General features: G+C 35.2%; 1 protein-coding gene across 1 annotated transcript; it reads left to right on the top strand.

Annotated features, from left to right (window-relative positions):
- Nucleotides 1-2: 2 nt before the first annotated feature.
- valopa (vertebrate ancient long opsin a) lies at nucleotides 3-20,947 on the top strand (the record flags this gene model as incomplete). Its single annotated transcript, XM_081350794.1, has 5 exons — nucleotides 3-342; nucleotides 4,726-4,936; nucleotides 7,979-8,096; nucleotides 8,989-9,228; nucleotides 20,708-20,947. The coding sequence occupies 5 exons, from the start codon at nucleotides 3-5 to the stop codon at nucleotides 20,945-20,947; spliced, it is 1,149 nt and encodes a 382-aa protein (XP_081206920.1).
- Nucleotides 20,948-21,188: the final 241 nt, after the last annotated feature.

Raw genomic sequence — 21,188 nt, 5'->3', positions numbered from 1 at the left:
AGATGGAGTCGTTCCCGGTGGCAGTGAACGGTGTGTCCCACGCAGAAGACCCGTTCTCCGGTCCTCTAACGTTCATCGCGCCCTGGAACTATAAAGTGCTCGCGACGCTGATGTTCGTCGTGACCGCGGCTTCTCTCTCCGAGAACTTCACTGTCATGCTGGTCACTTTTCGCTTTACTCAACTCAGAAAACCTCTCAACTATATCATCGTTAACCTCTCTCTGGCGGACTTCCTCGTGTCGTTGACTGGAGGGACTATTAGTTTTCTAACTAACTATCATGGGTATTTCTTCTTGGGTAAATGGGCTTGTGTTTTGGAGGGCTTTGCGGTCACCTATTTTGGTAAGTGACTGTTCTGGTTTTATTTTCGGGTCTGAGAGACTTATTTGAACATGCATATGCTTCAAACATCCTGCATAATGTTATTACTTTTGTCTGGGTTTCAGAAATCCCAGATATAAAAACTGAATAAATCACGTGTTTAAGACTGAACACACTAAAAGTTATCTCTGTTTTGATTCTGTTATTGTATTTTCCTACAGTTTCGCAGGGTTCAAAGCAACATCGCTGTATTTAACGCATTACATGAATGCACGTAGGCTATGCATGGCAAGCGTTTTGACTTTTAATCATTCCCAGGATATGAATTCTTGATATCAGCAGATCAAATTTCACTATAGTTGCCAAATTGTGAATGAATTACATTTCCACTAGTATGTTAATTTTTGATATCCGCAATGACGTCATCACTCAGAATTTTTTTCTTTTGATATCTGTAATTGTATTTTCACTCGTTAAATGTCACCATAGGCTGCCATTCAATTGTTGATATCAATAATTGATTTCTTACTAGTTTAAATTGCAATTTTACTTCAGGAATACAATTCTTAGTCATTCAAATTCTTAGTAAAAATTATAATTTTTTATATCAAGAATTACATGGTAAGTAGTGCAAATGTCTGATATCAACAATGAATTGCTACTATAAAAGTCAGAATTTTTTATAGAATTCGATTGCAGTGACAAAGTTAATTTCTGATATCATGCATGTATTTTTTACTGCAAGAAAGTCACTTTAGATATCTGAAATTACTGTCCAATTATTGACATCAGAAACACGTTTTCAGATATCAGAAATAACAGCATGTTGAAATTAATTTACAGATATCAAGAATTAACATTAGTGAGAATTGAGTTCTTGATATCAGCAATTGAATTTGAATGACAGCCTATAGTGGCATTTAATAGTGAAAAATACATCAAGAGTCAAGAGTTAACATTTTTACTAGTGGAAATGTAATTCCCGATATCAAAAATTGCCATTGTCACTAGTAGAAATCCCATTCCTGATTTAGCATTTTAACTAGTAAAAATGTGATTGTTGAAATGAAGAATTCATATTCTGGGAATAAATAAAAGTCAAAACAGCCTGCCATAGTGCATGTTTCTGCAGTGATGAAACTAAGTCAGCTTTATTTCTTTAGCGCTTTGTTATTGTTTCAAAACAGATTCACTGAAATAAACAGGAAAATAATGATCAGATCAATGATGCAAAATTAGAGTTCAGAGGGTCAAAAAGACCAGAGGGTCATTCATAAAAGAAGCTGATGGGATAAAACAGCTTAGTTTTGCTTAAACATACAGTAGTCAATCTATGGAACCATAATGAAATACAATAATAAAGCATATTAAATGCATGTAATAATAATCCAGATGAACAGCTGCTCTCACATCAGTTTCAGAACTGCAGGTGTCAGTATTTACCATTCATGTCTTCTCAGACCCACAATCACATTATCATTCATTTAGCATGTTCGATTTCTTCAAGGTAATACTCTTTATTAATCAATATGGCTATATGTTCTGTTTTAACAGTCTCACAGCAATGAGTTTCTACAGTTTGCTGTGTAAAGGGCTTTAATGACACATGGAGGTGAAAAGCTCCCTCTGTTCTCTCTGTTCGTTTTGTAACTGTTGTTTGTACATGATGCTGGAAAAGAAATATCGTGAAGTTTTATGAATGTCATGATTTGATAATGTCAATCTGCAGATGTTTGGTATCTTCAGTGCAATTATAGTGAATTATTATTATCAACTTGCTGACAAATCTGGAAGTTCAGTCAAAAACAGTGGCTTTTCAGTTATCTAACATCTGGTCATAAGAAGCTCAATCACTGAAGTTAGAGTTTATGACAAAAAAAACATCACATTCATACTTTTTTTATTGCAAGTTATTATTTAGCATAAAGCAGATTTAATGACACTTTTCCTAATTTTATTTGTCTCAGATATTGAGATAACAAATTTTTGTGTGCACTTAAAATATGAATAGGTATAATATATATATATTAAAATAAATGACCCAACACAAATTCTAAATAAAAGAAATGGACGTTCTGTGGTTGTCAGACTATCTTTACAAGTTGATCAACTCAGTGAATGAGAATTTAAGTGTTTAGATTTCAATGCAAGAGTCCACTTTGAGTTATAAGAGTTACACGTCTTCTTCAGAAATGTTTTGAACTCTAATGCATCACTGTCAAGTCAGCTTTATTTCTATAGAGCTTTATACTATACAGAGGGTTTCAGCAGGAAGAATAACTGTTGCATGAATTATAAAACGACTTTAATTGCAGCTGTAGCTCTAAAAAAGTGTCATTATTCAGAGGAATTCTGTTCAATGTTGATTTAATTTAGTTCAATAACAGTCTCAATGTTTTACCAATTATAAAACAAATTCAGTTTCATCTTATAAAGCATCTCTAATGAAGACAGTAAATTAATTCTATTATTCAGTGTTGATTTAATTTAGTTCAATAACAGTCTCAATGTTTTACCAATTATAAAACAAATTCAGTTTCAGCTTATAAAGCATCTCTAATGAAGACAGTAAATTAATTCTATTCAGTGTTGATTTAATTTAGTTCAATAACAGTCTCAATGTTTTACCAATTATAAAACAAACTGAGTTTCAGCTTAAAAAGCATCTCTAATGAAGACAGTAAATTAATTCTATTATTCAGTGTTGATTTAATTTAGTTCAATAACAGTCTCAATGTTTTACCAATTATAAAACAAATTCAAATTCAATATCTCTAATGAAGACAATAGTTTCATTATTTAAATGAATTCTATTCAATGTTGATTTAATTTAGTTCAGTATCAATGTTTCATCAGTTATGAAACTGCAAGTTCATCTCATCATATTTGCATGTAACTCACGACCCAGACAGCATCAAAGTGTCGGCCCGGATCCGGCCCACATCCGGTACGCGTTGAATCCACATGTTCCAGATGTGGGCCGGATGTGGGCCGGATCTGGGGCCTCAGTTATAACCGTTGCGTCTCACAAAACAGTCCCTGAAAGATCCGTGCGCCACTTCACATGCAGAAGTTCTGATTTATAAAAACAAACTTGACGGGAAGACTTGCTCACCTGCACGCAAACTCTGATCAAGCGAACATTAGAGACGTAGTAGTTTGGCGACACCGATGGAGATCTGAGGGACTGATGAAGGAAAAGCACTTTAAATCTTTATTATGAGTCCTAATCATAAATACAGTACATGTTCACAATAACAGTTTAAATATATACATAAAAAATATTTAAACTATGTTTTACATCTGATATACACACATTTAGATTCTCATTAATGGAGTTAAGCAATTAAATTACATCAAATCATATCGAGAAGTAACAACATTTTTTTATATTCTAATAAATAGAAATATGTGTAGTGGATGCGATGCTTTTGAACACCTTTCCTGTGGCATGCTGTGTTTTAATGTTTGCTTAGTGCATGATAATAGCAGAACTCGTGGACTGAGGAAATATTTACACGCAAATAATGATCAATAATAATGCACAATAAAGCCTGTCTGTTCCATTAAAAATATAAGTGGAAAAGATTGATAAAAACTTTCTCTGAAATGTATTTTATACTATTTGATTTCTTTATTCAAAAACAAGGCAAGGATCGTCTACTAAATGATTTTTAGAAACGTATAGCCTAATGTGACGCACATCCGTATCCGCCTAATGTGACGCACATCCGCCTATTACTGTTAACATGGAATCACGTGGATGAATATGCATATGCAAATGACATGCAGATGAGGATATGCATAGTAAAATGAGGCGTTGAAAGCTCATACGGTTATTTCTGAGAGGAGACGCATGTGAGCACCATCTTCCTCTGACTGGGATTATAAAGGGAATTTGCGCAGGTTCTGGCGTTCGCACGCTTTTATAAATCTGAATATTTTTTGGCGTACGACATTTTTGGCTTTCGGGTGCACGTACACTTTTAGTAAGGATCCTACACACAGTTTTATCAGCCTGATCTCATGAAAATGCGTCTCTATAGCACGCATTGTGTTTATCGTGCAATTTATACGTACGCAATAAATTCGTTTTTACGTGCTTATAATACGCAGTTTTCGAGTGCATATGATACGCACTTTATTGCGTGTAATACACACGCCCCCCACAACACTACTAAACCTACCCATACTGTACGTATCATATGCATGTAAAAACTAATTTTCGCGTATAAATTGCACGATAAACACAATGCGTGCTATAGAGACGCATTAAGTGTGAACGGTTTGTTTTCTAAATGAGACCCCTGGGCCGACACGATGTTGCGGTCTGCGGGAGAGAATATAAGTGTTTCTGAAGAGCATGTCTCAGTCTGGTGTTCATCAGTCTGACTGATCCTCCAGGTATCGTGGCCCTGTGGTCTCTGGCCGTCCTGGCGTTCGAGCGCTTCTTCGTGATCTGTCGACCCCTGGGGAACATTCGTCTGCGGGGCAAACACGCGGCTCTGGGTCTGCTGTTCGTTTGGACCTTCTCCTTCATCTGGACCATCCCACCGGTCCTGGGCTGGAGCAGTTACACCGTCAGCAAGATCGGCACCACCTGCGAACCCAACTGGTGAGGAACCACAACATCATGCATCGCACTGCGGGACTGCACGAACTAGTGAAGGGGATTAGCGCTCATAAAACAGCTAAACATAGGGTTCTACAATAACTACATTAGTAAACATAAACTTACAGACAAAAATTCCTTAAAAACATGTCAAATCAAACATTGCATCTGTAAATATTACTTAACGCTGATGCACGATATATGGCCACCATATCGGTATCGGCTGATCAAATGTTAATTTTTATTCTTATCGTTAACTGATAAGAAAATTTGGCCGATATATCAAAGCTGATAAATAATAGATTATTTCTTTCAGCTGAGACGCTTCAGATGTGCACTGTTCAACATGATGGTTTTGAATTGCTTGAAATATGTTTTGACTTCAAAAAGGAAAATATTGTTCAGTGCAACATGTGCAGCGCAACATAACATTATAATGAGAACATTATTATAATTGTGTGATTGGGACATGATGAGACTTTTGTTCTTGTAATCAGGCTTTAAAAAAATTACTTAGAAATTTGGATTTTGATTTATCGGCCAATATATCGGTTATTGGCGTTCAAATATAAAGAATTATCGGTTATCGGTATCAGCCAAAATGTTCATATTGGTGCATCCCAACTGTGAACTAACATGAACAATGAATAGTTTTCTCATTAACATTAAAACACAAATTGCTCATTGTTCATGTTAGCTAATTGTTAACTAATGTTAACAAATGAGATCTTATTGTAAAGTGTTACCAATACATTTTGAAATAAAATGTACATGCACACATTATGCCTTAACCAAGAATTGCGTTTGAAAACGATGTAAAACCATGTTCAAAACACTGCATTTACATGGAGATCATGATAACACTAATAATAATATAATTTGATTTGCCTTTTTGCTTCTAAAAATTGTGCAATCAATGAACAGTATTTTACAGTTTTTCCCTGTATATAGTACGGGAACTTACTGTTAACAGTTTTTTTTTCTGTTGCGTTTTTACAATATTTCATTTAAACTTATTTTTACAGTGCATGGCGTGTATATGGCCACTGGTCAAGCATGAAAAACAAGATTTATTTTAAAATGTCAATTGATTATTACGAAGAAACTGATCCTAGACCAGCAGTTATGAGCAACTTTTCCATCTAAAAGATTCAAAAACATCAGCAGAAACTGGTTTGAGTGATAAAATCCGCAGTCTATCTTCGTTTATTGTTCTTATTCTGTTCATTGGTTATTTTATTTCTGAATGGATTTTGTTGTTTCATGAAACTGTTGGTAAAAGCAAATGTTGAAATTAAAATTCAGCAAGATTAATAAATGGAGAAATGGAACCTTGTTGTAACGTATTGCAGAAAAAAAGTGTTTGTTGTAAGTGTCTTCAACAACCAACAGCCTTTATGCAGAAAGTTCGTAAACTGGTCGTGATTTCAGTCACATCGTCACTGTCTATCACGTTTACGGGCCTTTATACGGTCATTATTATCAGTGTGTGGGTGCAGAATGTCTTTAAAAAACTTTCATGCTTGTTTCAGATTCAGTCTCTGAGGGTTCTTCATACACACATCTTCTAAATTTGTCTAAAAACTTTTCATTTTCAAACAAGGGACGCCACAATATAGCATGAGTTAAACGAAGAGGAAAAGCACTCTTGGGTGAAAGTTTGACAAGCTTCATCCATTAAAGCCTAAACCAGCAGGATAATTAACCATCAGATTTATTGTCTCTTCTCTACTAATTAGTCCTTTTATCCAAGCATGTCGGCATTTTTCTGACATGCTAATTTATTTTAATTCATTTTTTGGCCATATATTAAATACTCACCAGGTTTTCTTATTCATACTCCACTTTTCCGTTGTCATTTCTGTCTTTACTCGTCATCATCATGTGTTTTTGTCAGTCTGACAATCCCGTGACAAAAAAATAGGCTATATGAAAAAAATAAATTTCCAGAGTTTTAGCCGTTTTATTGTACTGGTCAAAAATACAAGCATCAGACACAAAATCCTTTCAGAGACATTATAAATAGCAACCAGCGCTGGTGTTTTGGGAACGGCTGGTAAATGACCTGCAGTTTTATTGTGTAATCAGCAGTTTTTCTTCGTCCCTCCTTCTATTGGCTCAGAGTTATTTTGATCCCTTTTCTTTTTATACTCAGACATTCTGCATTTTGCTTTGGATTAGACTGAGACTTTCATATTCACCATGGGATGCATTACCATAAAAAGTTATTTTGTGACAGAAACGAGCTTCAATAGTTATTTATGTTCGTAACAAATGTGCACGAGTTACTTAATGTGAGAAATGTTTAAATCATCATCTTGCATTTCAGACTTTACAGCTTGCAATTGCAAGTTAATATCTCAGAATTTTGAGAAATAAAGTCGGAATTGCGGGATACAAACGTGCAATTCAGAATTTTGAGAAACTCACGACTGTGAGGAAAAAAGTTTATATCTCACAATTCTGACTTTTTTTCTCAGAACTGCAAGTTTATATCTTGCAATTCAGACTTTATGACTATTAAGAAAAAAGCTATAAACTTGAAATTCTGACTTTTTCTTGCAAATGTGAAAATTCTGAAAATAAAAAATCTAAATTGTGAGAAACTTACGACGGCGAGAAAAAAGTATTTTATTTTGAAAATGATTATATCTCACAATTCTGACTTTTTTTCTCAGAATTGCAATTCGGACTTTATATAGCGCAACTGAGGAAATAAGTCAGAATTGTGAGATAGAAACTCTCGATTGTGACTTTTTCTCGAAAATTGTGAATTGTGAGATAAAAAGGTCACAATTGATTTTTTTTTTTTAAATTCCGTGGCAAAATTTAAACACTACATTATAAATATATATAAAAAATATACACACACACACACACACACACACACATATATATATATATATATATATATAATTTTTTTTTTTTTTTAGTTTCTAGACAGTTTAAATGTGACCCTATATATAATGAAAAAGAAGGTTTAAATCTGTTAGTTTTCTCTTGGTCAGATGTTTTGCTTTACTCGCTGATTTTGTCCCACCACAGGTATTCAGGAAACTTCCACGACCACACCTTCATCATCACGTTCTTCATCACCTGCTTCATTCTTCCGCTGGGAGTGATCGTTGTCTGTTACTGCAAACTGATCAAGAAGCTGAGAAAGGTCAGTCGCTCCACAACATCTGTGTGATTCACTGAATCCTAATCATCCCAACAAACCATCATTACAACAGACTGACCCCTCTGATCACTGACACAGTGCTTATAGACAAACCATAGAACTGATCTGAAGACTGATCAACCTGATTTCCAGACAGTAATACTATCTACAGAACATTCCCAGAGAACAGGAAACATTCTAGCAAGGTTCTCTCAAAGTTATGAACAAACGTTCTTCCATTAACATTAATAGAACGTTAGTTTTAAAGTTATCTGTTCAAATAACAAAAGCATTATTTATACATCAGTCATGGGGTGTTTTTTCTGAAATGTTTCAGTTGGACATTTTTTAAATGTAACCACTTGTTTCGGAATGTCCTGAGAACATTCAAAAGTAACATTGTGTTTGAAGAATGATACAATGGAACGTTCTGACTTTTCGGGAAAATACATTCAGGAAACATTCAGAAATAATGTTTTTAAAACTCAATGTTAGCAAAACATTCTCAGAATATATTTTTGTTAGCTGGGTTATTTGTATATTTGGTTTTAAAAGACAGTGAATATATAATTCTCAGACACGATTGGAGGAGAACAAAAACTTGAACTAAATTGAGCCGAATAATGACACTATTGTCTTATCATCTTGACTTTTCATAGTGAATGAATTTTTGAATGAAGGTTAAATTGAATTGAGCTAAAAAATGACACTGCTGTTTTCTGTAGAGTTGCTTTACAGCAGAAATCGTCTCATTTTCACTGTTTTGAAACAATCTGTATATTGAACAAAGCGCTGTAGAAATAAAGGTGACTTGACCTGGCTTATATTTCTACATCATCAAATATAGCCACGCTACCGATTATTTTGTCAACACACATTGCGTGTGTGTTTGCAGGTGTCCAACACCCACGGCCGGCTGGGTAATGCGAGGAAACCTGAGCGTCAGGTGACCCGTATGGTGGTCGTGATGATCGTGGCCTTCATGGTGGCCTGGACTCCGTACGCTGCGTTCTCCATCGTGGTCACGGCTCATCCCAGCATTCACCTGGACCCTCGACTGGCAGCCGCTCCCGCGTTCTTCTCCAAAACAGCAGCCGTCTACAACCCTGTCATCTATGTGTTCATGAACAAACAGGTGACTTTACACTCACGCACTTGATCCAAAGGGCCTCACTGCAAAAAATGCTTTTACTTAGTATTTTTGTCTTGTTTCCAGTCCAAATATCTAAAAATTCTTAAATCAAGATGCATTTACTAGATGAATAAATGCCATAAGATATTATGTCTTGTTTTCTTGGGAAATAAATACAAATTTAGTGAGTTTTTGCTTAAAACAAGCAAAATTATCTGCCAATGTGGTACGAAAAATAATCTTAATTCAAACAGAAGCAATTTTTGTTTTAATTTTGATTCGGAAAATAAGATATTATTTCTAATGTCATTTTACTTATCTAGTAAATGCATCTTGATTTAAGAATTGTTTGATATTTGGACTGGAAACAAGACAAAAATTTGCTAAGTAACAAAAGCATTTTTTGCAGTGTAGATCTGTTATAGATCTGTATCAGAAAATGACTGGTCATCCAACCATTTATATCATCAAAACAAGCCAATATGGAGTTGGTGGGGAAAGGAGCAATGGAAGTTAAAGCCGTGATGACAGATAATGTTACCTAAAGGAAGCATGTAGACAGTGGCGGATTTAGCTAATCGGGGGCCCAAGGCGAAGGTAGGTAGGCTATGGGCCCCTCCCCATCCAATCTTTAAAAGAGAATGAAAAAAATATGTACTGACTGAATGGTGGATAGGCAGGTAAAGCTAATCTACGGGGAAGTAAAGGTTAGAGTGGAGAAAAAAACGTCCCCTTTAAACCCTGCATACACTTCTTTACTCCTAAACAGTAACATGTTACAATGTTTACATACAATTTCTGGTAAGCTATGTTTTTTTTTTGTTTTTTTTTGCTTGACAAATTTCACCATTTCGATTAAATTCTTGTCATTTGATTCAATATTGACTCATTTGGATAAATATTAGGTAACGTTTCACAAGATAGGCGTTACGTTTTCTCAAGAAATAAAAGCCCATAAAAGAAAAAAACACTTATTGATCGATATTATGAATGAGGAATATACATTTCGGTAAGTTATACTGTATCTTTCAACATTGTTAATTCGTGTTTATTTACTATTAGCTATGATCAGTTCACGTGCCGCTATAGGAATCTGTCACGTACCTTAAAACGGCAAAACGGTATTTATTGTTTGAATTTCGTAATAGAATTGACAGAATCTGAGAGCTGAGATTTTTTTAAATATCATGATTCATAAGTAAACTGCTCAGTTTTGTCTGTCGATCTCCGTGTCCTCATTGCTTAACGATTTTTCTGTGCGTTGGACGTTGTTGTTCTTGATCTGTAGCCCCAACAGTAGCCGTAAAAAAGTTTGTCATCTTTGGCAGCGTTCCCAAATACTTATCAGCGTCTTTTCACTTTTTTCTTTTATTTGAGACGCTTGGGTAACTTCGAAACTTTAAATTTTCGCGTTTAGACTCGTCTTGCTCTGTTTGTGTATTTCCCAGTCCTCCTGTTACTGCGTGTTGTTTATCTTTCGCGCCACGCACCTTTACGGACATTTTGCTTTCCTCCCGCTTCCTCCTTTTTTCAGCACCGCTTGGGTAGCTAGCTTCGCTTCATTTTTACTCTGTCTCTGTCACTCTGTAGGCCTACACTCTGTCTGTCAATCACTTCTTTTTCTTCGTCAGGATTTTTGGCACAGCCAGGTTGTCACTTTCGCAGATGCGCGCAGTAAGTGAGATAATGGAATAGTCCAATGTAGTGAGGCGGGGGGCCCCCTCCTGTCTACGACACTAATGATTTGATGCCATTTTTCGCAAATTGAGTTTTAGAAAAATATAATAAAAAAATAAAATAAAATAAAACCTTAAGCATAAGTTAATAGGGCATTTTGGGGGGCCCCTAGGTAGCTCGGGGCCCAAGGCAATTGCCGACCTTTGCCTAATGGTAAAGTCCGCCCCTGCATGTAGATGATGAAGAGAAGAGGTCCAAGTACCGAACCCTGGGGAACACCGTGTGATACAGTAATGGACTTAGAGAAACCAAGAGCAGAGAGTCGTGAGATGAGAATGCGGTGAGAGATTGCGTCAAATGCAGAGGAAAGGTCTAACCAATTAAAACACAGATGCAGCCTGAGTGAATGGCTATAAGGAGATCACAAGAAGTGTCTCTCAGTGTTGTTGAGAGTGCAAAAGGCGGATTGGAAACATTCATAGAGGTTGTGAGATAAATACGTTTGAAGTTGAGCAGCGACCACTCTCTCAAGCAACTTCGAAAGAAATGGAAGATTCAAGATTGGTAGAATTGCATTGCAGTATATGTAAACTACAGAGCTCTGATCATGAAACTATGCATTTAAATTGGTGCTGGGCAACGATTAATCACAATCACATCCAAAATAAAAGTTTGTGTTTACAAAATATATGTGTGTGTACTGTGTATAATTATTTTGTATAAATAAATAAATACACATGTGCATGTATATATTTGTGCATGTATATACTCTGTGTGTATATATATATATATATATATATATATATAGAACACTTTTTCTTATATATATACATGCATGTAGTATGTGTATTTTTATTTATTTTTTAACTTTTATTTTGCATGCGATTAATCGCGATTCATCATTGCCCATCACTAAATCATCTTACTAAGACAAGTCATTGGCAGATAATATTGATATTTATATCATTTTATTTAAGTATTTATACTGTCGTACTATACTCAGTTATTTACATTTACTAGCATCAGAATTTCATCTTACTTTTTTGTGCATGTGAATATCAGCATCTCAGCATATCTTTGAGTCTTTGAATAAGATTGAGTGTTTTTTCCCCTCCATATTCGCACTATATCAGACTATATGAGCCTGATTTATCAATAATGATCTTTTCATATCTTTTCTGAAGGTTCAATAAACGGTTCAAAATGAGATTTTCCTATTATTTCACATGTCAGTCTTTTCAGGGTTAATGGTCTGCGCTTGAATGGCCGGCAATAAAAAGTGCTGCTACAACTTTAGCTGAAACTATCAGCTAAAATCTTGAGAATTACTGTTTGTTAGTTATTCAATTTAAAGGAGATTGAAACCGTTGTCATAAATGAACCCCAGATCATCCTGAGCTTGAAGGAGACGGTTGTTTCTTACGGGAATCAAACCTGCAACTTCTGATTATCAGTTTTAGTTTTATAGTTTTATCCACACATTTTCCAGAGGTTTTGGGAACACTTCTGAATAGGCAGATACATGATGATCTTCATCATCATGTATTATTAGCACACCAGAGTGACAGCGTTACACAAACTCACCCTTTGACTGGTGTAGTTAGTTGTCAGCTTCATCATAAATAATAAATGGATCATCAATAAATGACAAGTAAAATGCAGCGTGAAGCGTTTTTTAAAGCTTTTTTAATACCTTCATCTTTCTCAAAGCTCTATAAATAAATACATCATTTAATAAAGCAGTTCAAACATCTGAAGAATTAAACGTGATCTTTTGATCATAAGAAACGCTTTTGATCCAATACTGAAAGACAGACGGTGCAAATCTTCATTTGAATGACTTTAATGTTGATTTCTGGTGAAATTACATCAACATTAGACAAACATTTTCTGTGGATTGTCAGTGTTTCTATCAGTAAATGGATTTAGACCTCAAGCATTTCCAATCAATATGCAATTCAAACAGGAAGACAATTATACGGTTAAAAAAATCAACTAATTACAAGATTAGAAAACTTTTTAAAGAAAATTAATGTGTACTAGTATTATTGATTTATCTGCACTTACAACATCAGATGAGAACCAAACTGAGCTGAGCTGAATAATCACTTTGACTATAAAACTTTGAGAGAATTATTGAACTGAAATGAATCAACATCGAACTGAATTGATCTGAATAATGACACTATTGTCTTCTGTTGAGCGGCTTTATTAACTGAAACTGAATTTGCTTCAATAGTTTTTAACTAATTTTGTTAAATTATATAATTCTATTAATATTTTAAATTTGCTTTTATTTTTATATTTTTTTCATTTTAATGTTAGTAATTTTTTTTTGTAATTTCGTTATGTGCTTTTGTCATTTTATTAGTTTATTAGTCGTCATTTAATTGAAGCTTTTCGACTAATATTTATATTTTATTTAATGTCAGCTTTATTTAAATGAACAGAAATGTCTTTAATAGTTTTAGTTGTACCGTATTGTATGAAGCGCTATTGAAATAGATGTGACTTGACTTTAAGCGAGCATTAAATCAAGACGGATGCCGTTGCAGTTTGCTTTGCTAAACTGTGATTTTGTGATGATGCTTGTACTTAAATTTTAAGCGTAATATTGCATGAAGATCTCCAGGCACAGCAAGAAACTTTCCTGCGTCCCAGTTGCGAGTAAATAGGTTACTGTAGCTGAAAGACCTTGAAGGAATCGCCTGACAGAAATAAGTCCTTACGCAAGCCAGACGTTTCCATTTAGGATTGAGGTTGCTTTCCCATATATTCTGAATGAGAAGAAGTGCACAGGACATAGTTTATGGATTTAGAAAAAAATCCTGAAGCTGTCATGGTGGGATGATATCGCTTCACTAGAGCTGACACATTTGACTTATATTACTGAAATAAGAAATAAATAAATAAACACCTGCAGTGCGGATCAAACCGGTGCACTCCAAAGGAGAAGATGCTGAATTATTGAGCATAGACGTAAACAGTGTTTGGTCGTGTCACATCTTTCCTGAGCTGGAGCTGTCAGTTTATACACACAAACACTGTCCACACTCCACATATAGAGCTCGTATTCAGAAACCTGCAGAAATAAGGCACGACAACACAACATTACTTCTGATTTTTGTCACAGTGACGGTCATCTATTAGATAAATGTGACCCTTGATTCTCGAGTTGCACGGGTATATTTGTGGCAATAGCTAAAGTTCTGGAGCGTGCTGTGGCTATTCAGTTCAGTCGTCACCTAGCCCTGAACAGTCTTTTTTAACCTTTTCAATCTGGGTTCAGAAAAGGGCCTAGCTCTGAGACAGCTCTAGTGAGGGTCGTAAATGATCTTCTTATTGCGGCAGATTCTGGTGCATGCGGTGTTTTGGTCTTATTAGACCTCAGTGCTGCTTTTGATACTATGGGCCCTATCTCACACCCAGCGCAACTGACTTTGTACAGCGATGCATGTATCATTCCTATTTTGCACCCAACGCACAGCGGACTTTTCCCTCCACAGACGCACGTCGGTAAGTTAGGAAATGAACTTGCGCTCCCGGCGGTGGTTCAGCGAAGAGAGGAGGCGTGTTCCGGCGCAAACGTTCCCTGGTGCTATTTTGCAGTTTCAGAAAACAATTCCTCCACTGACCAGGAGAAACCTCGTCTAAAGTCAGCGGCGCGTTCAGAGGCTGTTTTAAGGGCGCATACTTGGCCATAATGTAGCGTGTGCACAACGCACACACACTTTGCTTCTCTCATCTACACAGAAACAGCAGTTTTCATTTTTAGAAAATCATACATTATTACAAGGAAAAATATTACCACACGAGGGAAATCATTGTGGTGTCCATGAAGATGTGAAAAAATAGTCATAAATCTAGCTTACACATTTACCGAAATGATCATACGCCTGTTTAAGCGAAGCTAATCTGTGTGTGTTTCTCCATCCCCAAAGTCACTTCTCTGTGTTTTACGGCCCTGACGAGAACGTCGGTCTCCTCGGCTGTGAACCGCTCCTGGCAAATCCGCCGTTATAATAGCAATCCGCCATGGAACAAGCGCGTCTGCTCTTAAAGGGAATGTGAGATGACGCTCTGATTGGTTTATTTCACGTTACGCCCAAACCACACCTATGAGTAATGAAGCGACTTCAGACCAACACATTTTAGATTTGCGTCAGGCACAAGAGATCCGCCCACAAAGTTACTTGCGTTTCGTGCTTGATACTTGCATTTCAGATCGTTAAAATAGGGCCCTATATGTCACTCTCTTCTGCTAGATCGGCTGGAAAATTGGCTGGGTCTTTCTGGAGCGGTATTCAGTTGGTTTCGGTCTTATTTAACAAATCGTGCCCAGTTTGTAAGCTTAGGTAATTACAATTCTGATACCGTGCCTGTACGACAGGGAGTTCCTCAGGGTTCAGTGTTGGGTCCAATTTCATTTAACATTTACATGCTTCCACTTGGGCAGATCATCAGGAAATATGGTCTCGGATATCATTGGATATCACAGATTTACATCACCACTAGTCCTGATGTCCATTGCTCATTATTAGCTTTGCGTAATTGTCGAGCAGAGATCAGTGTGTGGATGCAGAATAACTTCCTGAAGCTGAACGGCTCCAAAACTGAATTGATGCAGATTGGTACAGTGGCGGCTACTCGTAAGGCCGAGCAGATTAGCTTAATTGTTGACTCCGGCATGGTAATTCCCACTTCACAGGACAGGTGCGGAATCTTGGTGTCATTTTTGATCCTCAGTTAACATTTGATGCACATATAAAACACATCTCTAAAACTGATTTTGACCATCTGAGAAACGTTGCTCGACTCTTTTGCAGACACAGAAAGGCTTATACATGCCTTCATTACAACTAGGTTAGATTACTGTAATGCCTTGTTCTCTGGCCTTCCTGCTAAATCTCTGAGCAGGCTACAGTATATTCATTACTCGTACTTTTCCTCGTGAACACATCACACCGGTGCTTTCACAGTTGCACTGGCTTCCCATAAATGCGAGAATTGATTTTAAAATTCTTATTTTAACATACAAGGCACTATATTATGGATCTTTGAGATCTCATTAGCCCCTGTACTCCGTCACGTTCTCTCCGTTCTGCTAACTCTCTTTTGCTACATCAGCCTTCATGTGAGCTCCAGACTACAGGGGAAAGAGCCTTTTCATACAATCCCCCAAGCTATGGACTGTGCTTCCTCTCTCCATCAGAAATGCACCATTTTAAACATTTTAAAAAGTTGATTAAGACACATTTATTTAAGGCTGTTTTTTAATTGTTGTATTGCCCTCGCTGTTTTTGTTTATTTTACTGTAGCGCTTTGGGTTTAAGAAAAGCGCATTACAAATAAAATGTAATATTATTATTATTATTATTATTAATACATTGAATGGGTCAAAATTATTGCTTTTGCTTTTATGCCAAAAATCATTAGGATATTAAGGAAAGATCATGATCCATGAAGATATTTAGTAATATTATATTTAGCATAAAATGTTCTGTTAATTAAAATGCTAAATTTGATATTACATTGGGGTGTAAATAGGCTTGGTGTTAATAACCCAAAGCAGGACAATAGAGACAGAATAACAATATTCATGATGATTCTGAAACTGAAAACACAGAATTATTTCAGATGAATATTCTTTCACTCAAAACAATATAGGCCACCTTTTGGCATCATCAGGACCACACTAAAACTCTAAAAACTTGAACTTTTTCTCACACAATACATTTTTTTTGGGTGAACTATCCACAATACATATTGTTGCATTTTTGTATTGCGATATATTGTGACACCCCTAAATATTTGTAATGCCCAAAAGTAATTAGTAACTGACAGAGTCTACAAATGTTATAAAATGCTCACTGTCTTCACTGAAAAAAACTGTTTCTTCCTCTTGTTTTCACAAACAAATATCTAAACATTCTTACATCAAGATGCATTTAATTGAGAAGCAAGTTAATATATTAAGTCTTCTTTTCTAAATATATATACAGTACCAGTCAAAAGTTTGGACACATTACTATTTTTAATGTTTTTGAAAGAAGTTTCTTCTGCTCATCAAGCCTGCATTTATTTGATCAAAAATACAGAAAAGAAAATGTAATATTGTGATATATTATTACAATTTAAAATAATTGGTTTTCCATTTATTATACTTTAAATGATCATTTATTTCTGTGATGCAAAGCTGAATTTTCAGGATCATTATTCCAGTCTATCACGTGATCCTTTAGAAATCACTCTAATATGATGATTCATTATCAAAGTTGGAAACAGTTCTGCTGCCTAATATATTTTCATAACCTGTGATACTTTTTTTAGGATACTTTGATGAATAAAAAGAAGAAAAAAAAAGAAAGAAAAAGAAGCAAATGTTTTAAAAATAGAAATCTTTTGTAACAACAATATACAGTACTGGTCAGTAATTTGGGGTCAGTCATTTTTTTTCTTTCTTTTTTTGAAATAAATCAATACTTTTATTCAGCAAGGACATGTGTAAATTGATAAAAAGTGATAGTAAAGAATATTTATATTATTAGAAAATATTTTTTATTTTGAATAAATGCAGTTCTTTTTAACCTTTTATTCATCAAATATATTAGGCAGCAGAACTGTTTCCAACACTCATAATAAATCAGAATATTAGAATGATTTCTAAAGGATCATGTGATAGACTGGAGTAATGATCCTGAAAATTCAGCTTTGCATCACAGGAATAAATTATTTTGTAAAGTATTCAAATAGAAAACTATTATTTTAAGTTGTACTAATATATTACAGTAATATTGTACTCACAATATTACTGTTTTTTTTGTCTGTTTTTTTTTATCAAATAAACGCAGCCTTGAAAAGCATTAGAGACTTTTTTCAAAAATATAAAAAAATCGTAATGTTTCCAAACTATTGACCTGTACTGTACATCAAAATGAACCAAGTTTATGGTTAAAACAAGAAACAATATCTGCTTGTAGAGTTAATTTTTTTTAATCTAAATTCAAACTTTTAGTTCTTACACTATTTGCAGATATTTCTTCTTGTAGCAAAATCTCACTTAATTCTGATACGTCTTTGTCATGCTTCTCTAATAAATGTATCTTTAGATACACTGTTGTGTTGAAAAACAAGGCAAAAATACTGAGGAAGAAAATACATTTTTTTGCAGAGTAATGTTTTAGTGAATTGCATGATAAACCTCAGATTCTGAACCCACAGCCAAGACGTGTGGCTGAAACTCCCCATCTAAACAGAAAAACTGAAGCTTCATTCTCAGAACTGAAGAGACACAAAGTGACTTTAGGTCACACACTAATTAGTGTCTATCGGACTCAGTGCTTTAATGATAGGAACTAATGAAGAATGAGAAGGGCGATGTGAGCCGCAGGCTAATGTGGAAACAATTAATGATTACTGCAATGATGACCTCATCATGATTGACTAATTGTAGCGCATGTTGCACACTTTCAGCCGTCAGATGCGAAGCGCTCGATCTCACTGCTCGTTTAGTGCGTGATTGCATTAGTTAATCAGCTGAACTTCACTAGACGGAACCCATGTATTTGGTTGTGTATTTAAAGGATTAGTTCACTTCAGAATTAAAATTTCCTGATCATTTACTCTCCCACACGTCATCCGAGATGTTCATGTCTGTCTTTCTTCAGTTGAAAAGAAATGAAGGTTTTTGAGGAAAACATTCCAGGATGTTTCTCCATATAGTGACTTCAGTGGGGTCCAACGGGTCGAAGGTCCAGATGTGAGTTTCAGAGCAGCTTCAGAACAAGAACAAATGTGGGCGGGGATCGATTGTGTCTGTGAGGAATTGATTGGATGGTTGTGGTTTGCTATTGGCTGATCTCATGTGAGTGACAGGTTAAAGCCCCGCCCTCGTCATCAGAGAAGAGAAGAGATGCTGCAAGAGGAACTTATTCTAAACAAATCACTATTCTATCATACTTGGTTCAATGAAGGGATTATATTACAGTTGGTTAATTCTAATGGATATTTCAATTTCCAGTTAAACCAAGAGCGTTTGCTATTGTTCTTGACGCGATTGAAGAGTGTAATGTTTCTCTTAAAGAACTCTAATTCAGTGGAAATCAACATTTTCATTTCTAATGTTCATGTTTTAAAACAAAAATGTATCAATAAGGATATAAGAAAAGCTCTCTGTTCTGTGTCAGCAAGATTCTTTTGGTCTTCTTTATTTGGTAATATCTCTTGGGTCAAAGGGTGGAAATTGCCAAATTAGTTTTGTGTTGATAACAAAATGAAGGAAGTGTCTTACAAAATACTTCACAGAGTTTATCCTGATAAACATGTTTTGGAAAGATTTGAGCTTAATATTTCATATACTTTTTTTTTCTGTGCACTAGAAAAATAAATTATATTGCATCTGTTTTTTCACTGTCTACTCGAGATTATTTTGGAAAGATTTTGAAACCTTTATTAAGAGAAAACTGAATTGTATCATAGAAATGTGTGTATTTGATGTGCGTTTTTATATTCTTAATGACAATTTGGAATGTAAAGATCAACATATTATACAGTTATTTATTTTGTTAGGAAAATGAAAATACCATATAATAAGTGGGCTCAGTGCAAAACACATTTTTCACATTTTAAAGATGACTTTTAAATTATATATATATTAGGGCTGTCAAAAGATTAATCACGATTAATCGCATCCAAAATAAAAGTTTGTGTTTACATAATATATGTGTGTGTACTGTGTATAATTATTTTGTGTATATAAATACACACACATGCATGTATATATTTAAGAAAAATTTGCATACATATACTGTATATATTTATATATAATTTATATTATATATAAATATATTTTTTTTATATATAAATTACACATTTTTCTTAAATATATACAAGCATGTGTGTGTATTTATATATACAAAATAATTATACAGAGTACACACACATATATTATTTAAACACAAACTTTTATTTTGGATGCGATTAATCGCGATTAATCTTTTGACAGCCCTAATATAAATCTTATGGAACAAACAAAAAATAAAAAAGCACTGAAAACATGTAATGCTTAGAAAGCACTGGATTTTATGTTATTCTCCTATTTTTTATTTCCATTTTTGTTATTTATTTATTTATTTATTTATTTATCTATCTATCTATCTATCTTTAATTTCCTGGCAGCTAATGTTAATGTGATAATATGAATATGTAATATCTCTTGTTCTGGCATTGAATAAAAGAAAAAAAAAGATTCAAGATTATTAAAATAATAATAATGTGCACCGATAATCATTTAGAATAAATCCTACAATATTCCATTAAAAACAAGAATTTTGTGTGTGTGTGTGAGAGTGAGTGAGTGAGTGAGTGAGTGAGTGTGTTGTGTGAGTGTGTGTGTGTGAGTGTGTGTGTGTGAGTGAGTGAGTGTGTGTGTATGTGTGTGTTTGTGTGTGTGTGTGTGTGTGTGTGTGTGTGTGTGAGTGTGTGTGTGAGTGAGTGTGTACATGTGCACGCGTGTGAGAGAGAGAGTGTGTGTGTGTGTGTGTGTGTGTGTGTGTGTGTGTGTGTGTGTGTGTGTGTGTGTGTGTGTGTGTGTGTGTGAGTGAGTGAGTGTGTGAGTTGCTGCAAGAGGGAGGGGAAGTTTTTCTAAACCACGATTATTAAAACAATAATGATGTGCACCGATGAATCATTTAGAATAAACACTGTAATATTCCACAAAAAAACAAGATTGGCCATTTTGTTTTCATGGTGACGTTAAACAAAGATCCCTGCAGGATAATCCATAACTCTCCCTGTGATTCCTCAGTTCAGGAAGTGTCTGGTTCAGCTCTTGAGATGCAGAGACGTCACGATCATCGAGGGAAACATCAACCAGACCAGCGAACGCCAAGGCATGACCAACGAGAGCCAGACGGGAGAGATGTCCACCATCGCCTCACGAATCCCGAAAGATAGATCCATCCCAGAGAAATCACAGGAGCATCCCGGAGAACGGAGATCGCTCGCCCACATTCCCATTCCTGAGAACAAAGTTTGTCCAATGTGAGTGCGAACACTGCAAAAAATGACTTAGTGTTTGTGTCTTGTTTTCAGTCCAAATATCTAAACATCCCTAAATCAAGATGCATTTACTAGATGAGGAAAATTACATAGAATAATATGTCTTGTTTTCCGGGGGAGTTTTTGCTTAAAACAAGCATAATGATCTGCCAATGGGGTCAGAAAAATAATCTGAATTCAAACAGAAACTATATTATTTTTCTGACTCCATTGGCAGATCATTTAGC

Source organism: Scardinius erythrophthalmus, assembly GCF_964197995.2.
Source record: "Scardinius erythrophthalmus genome assembly, chromosome: 21".
Taxonomy (NCBI): domain Eukaryota; kingdom Metazoa; phylum Chordata; class Actinopteri; order Cypriniformes; family Leuciscidae; genus Scardinius; species Scardinius erythrophthalmus.
Note: the sequence above shows the minus strand (reverse complement) of the source record. Positions and strands in the feature narration are given on the sequence as shown.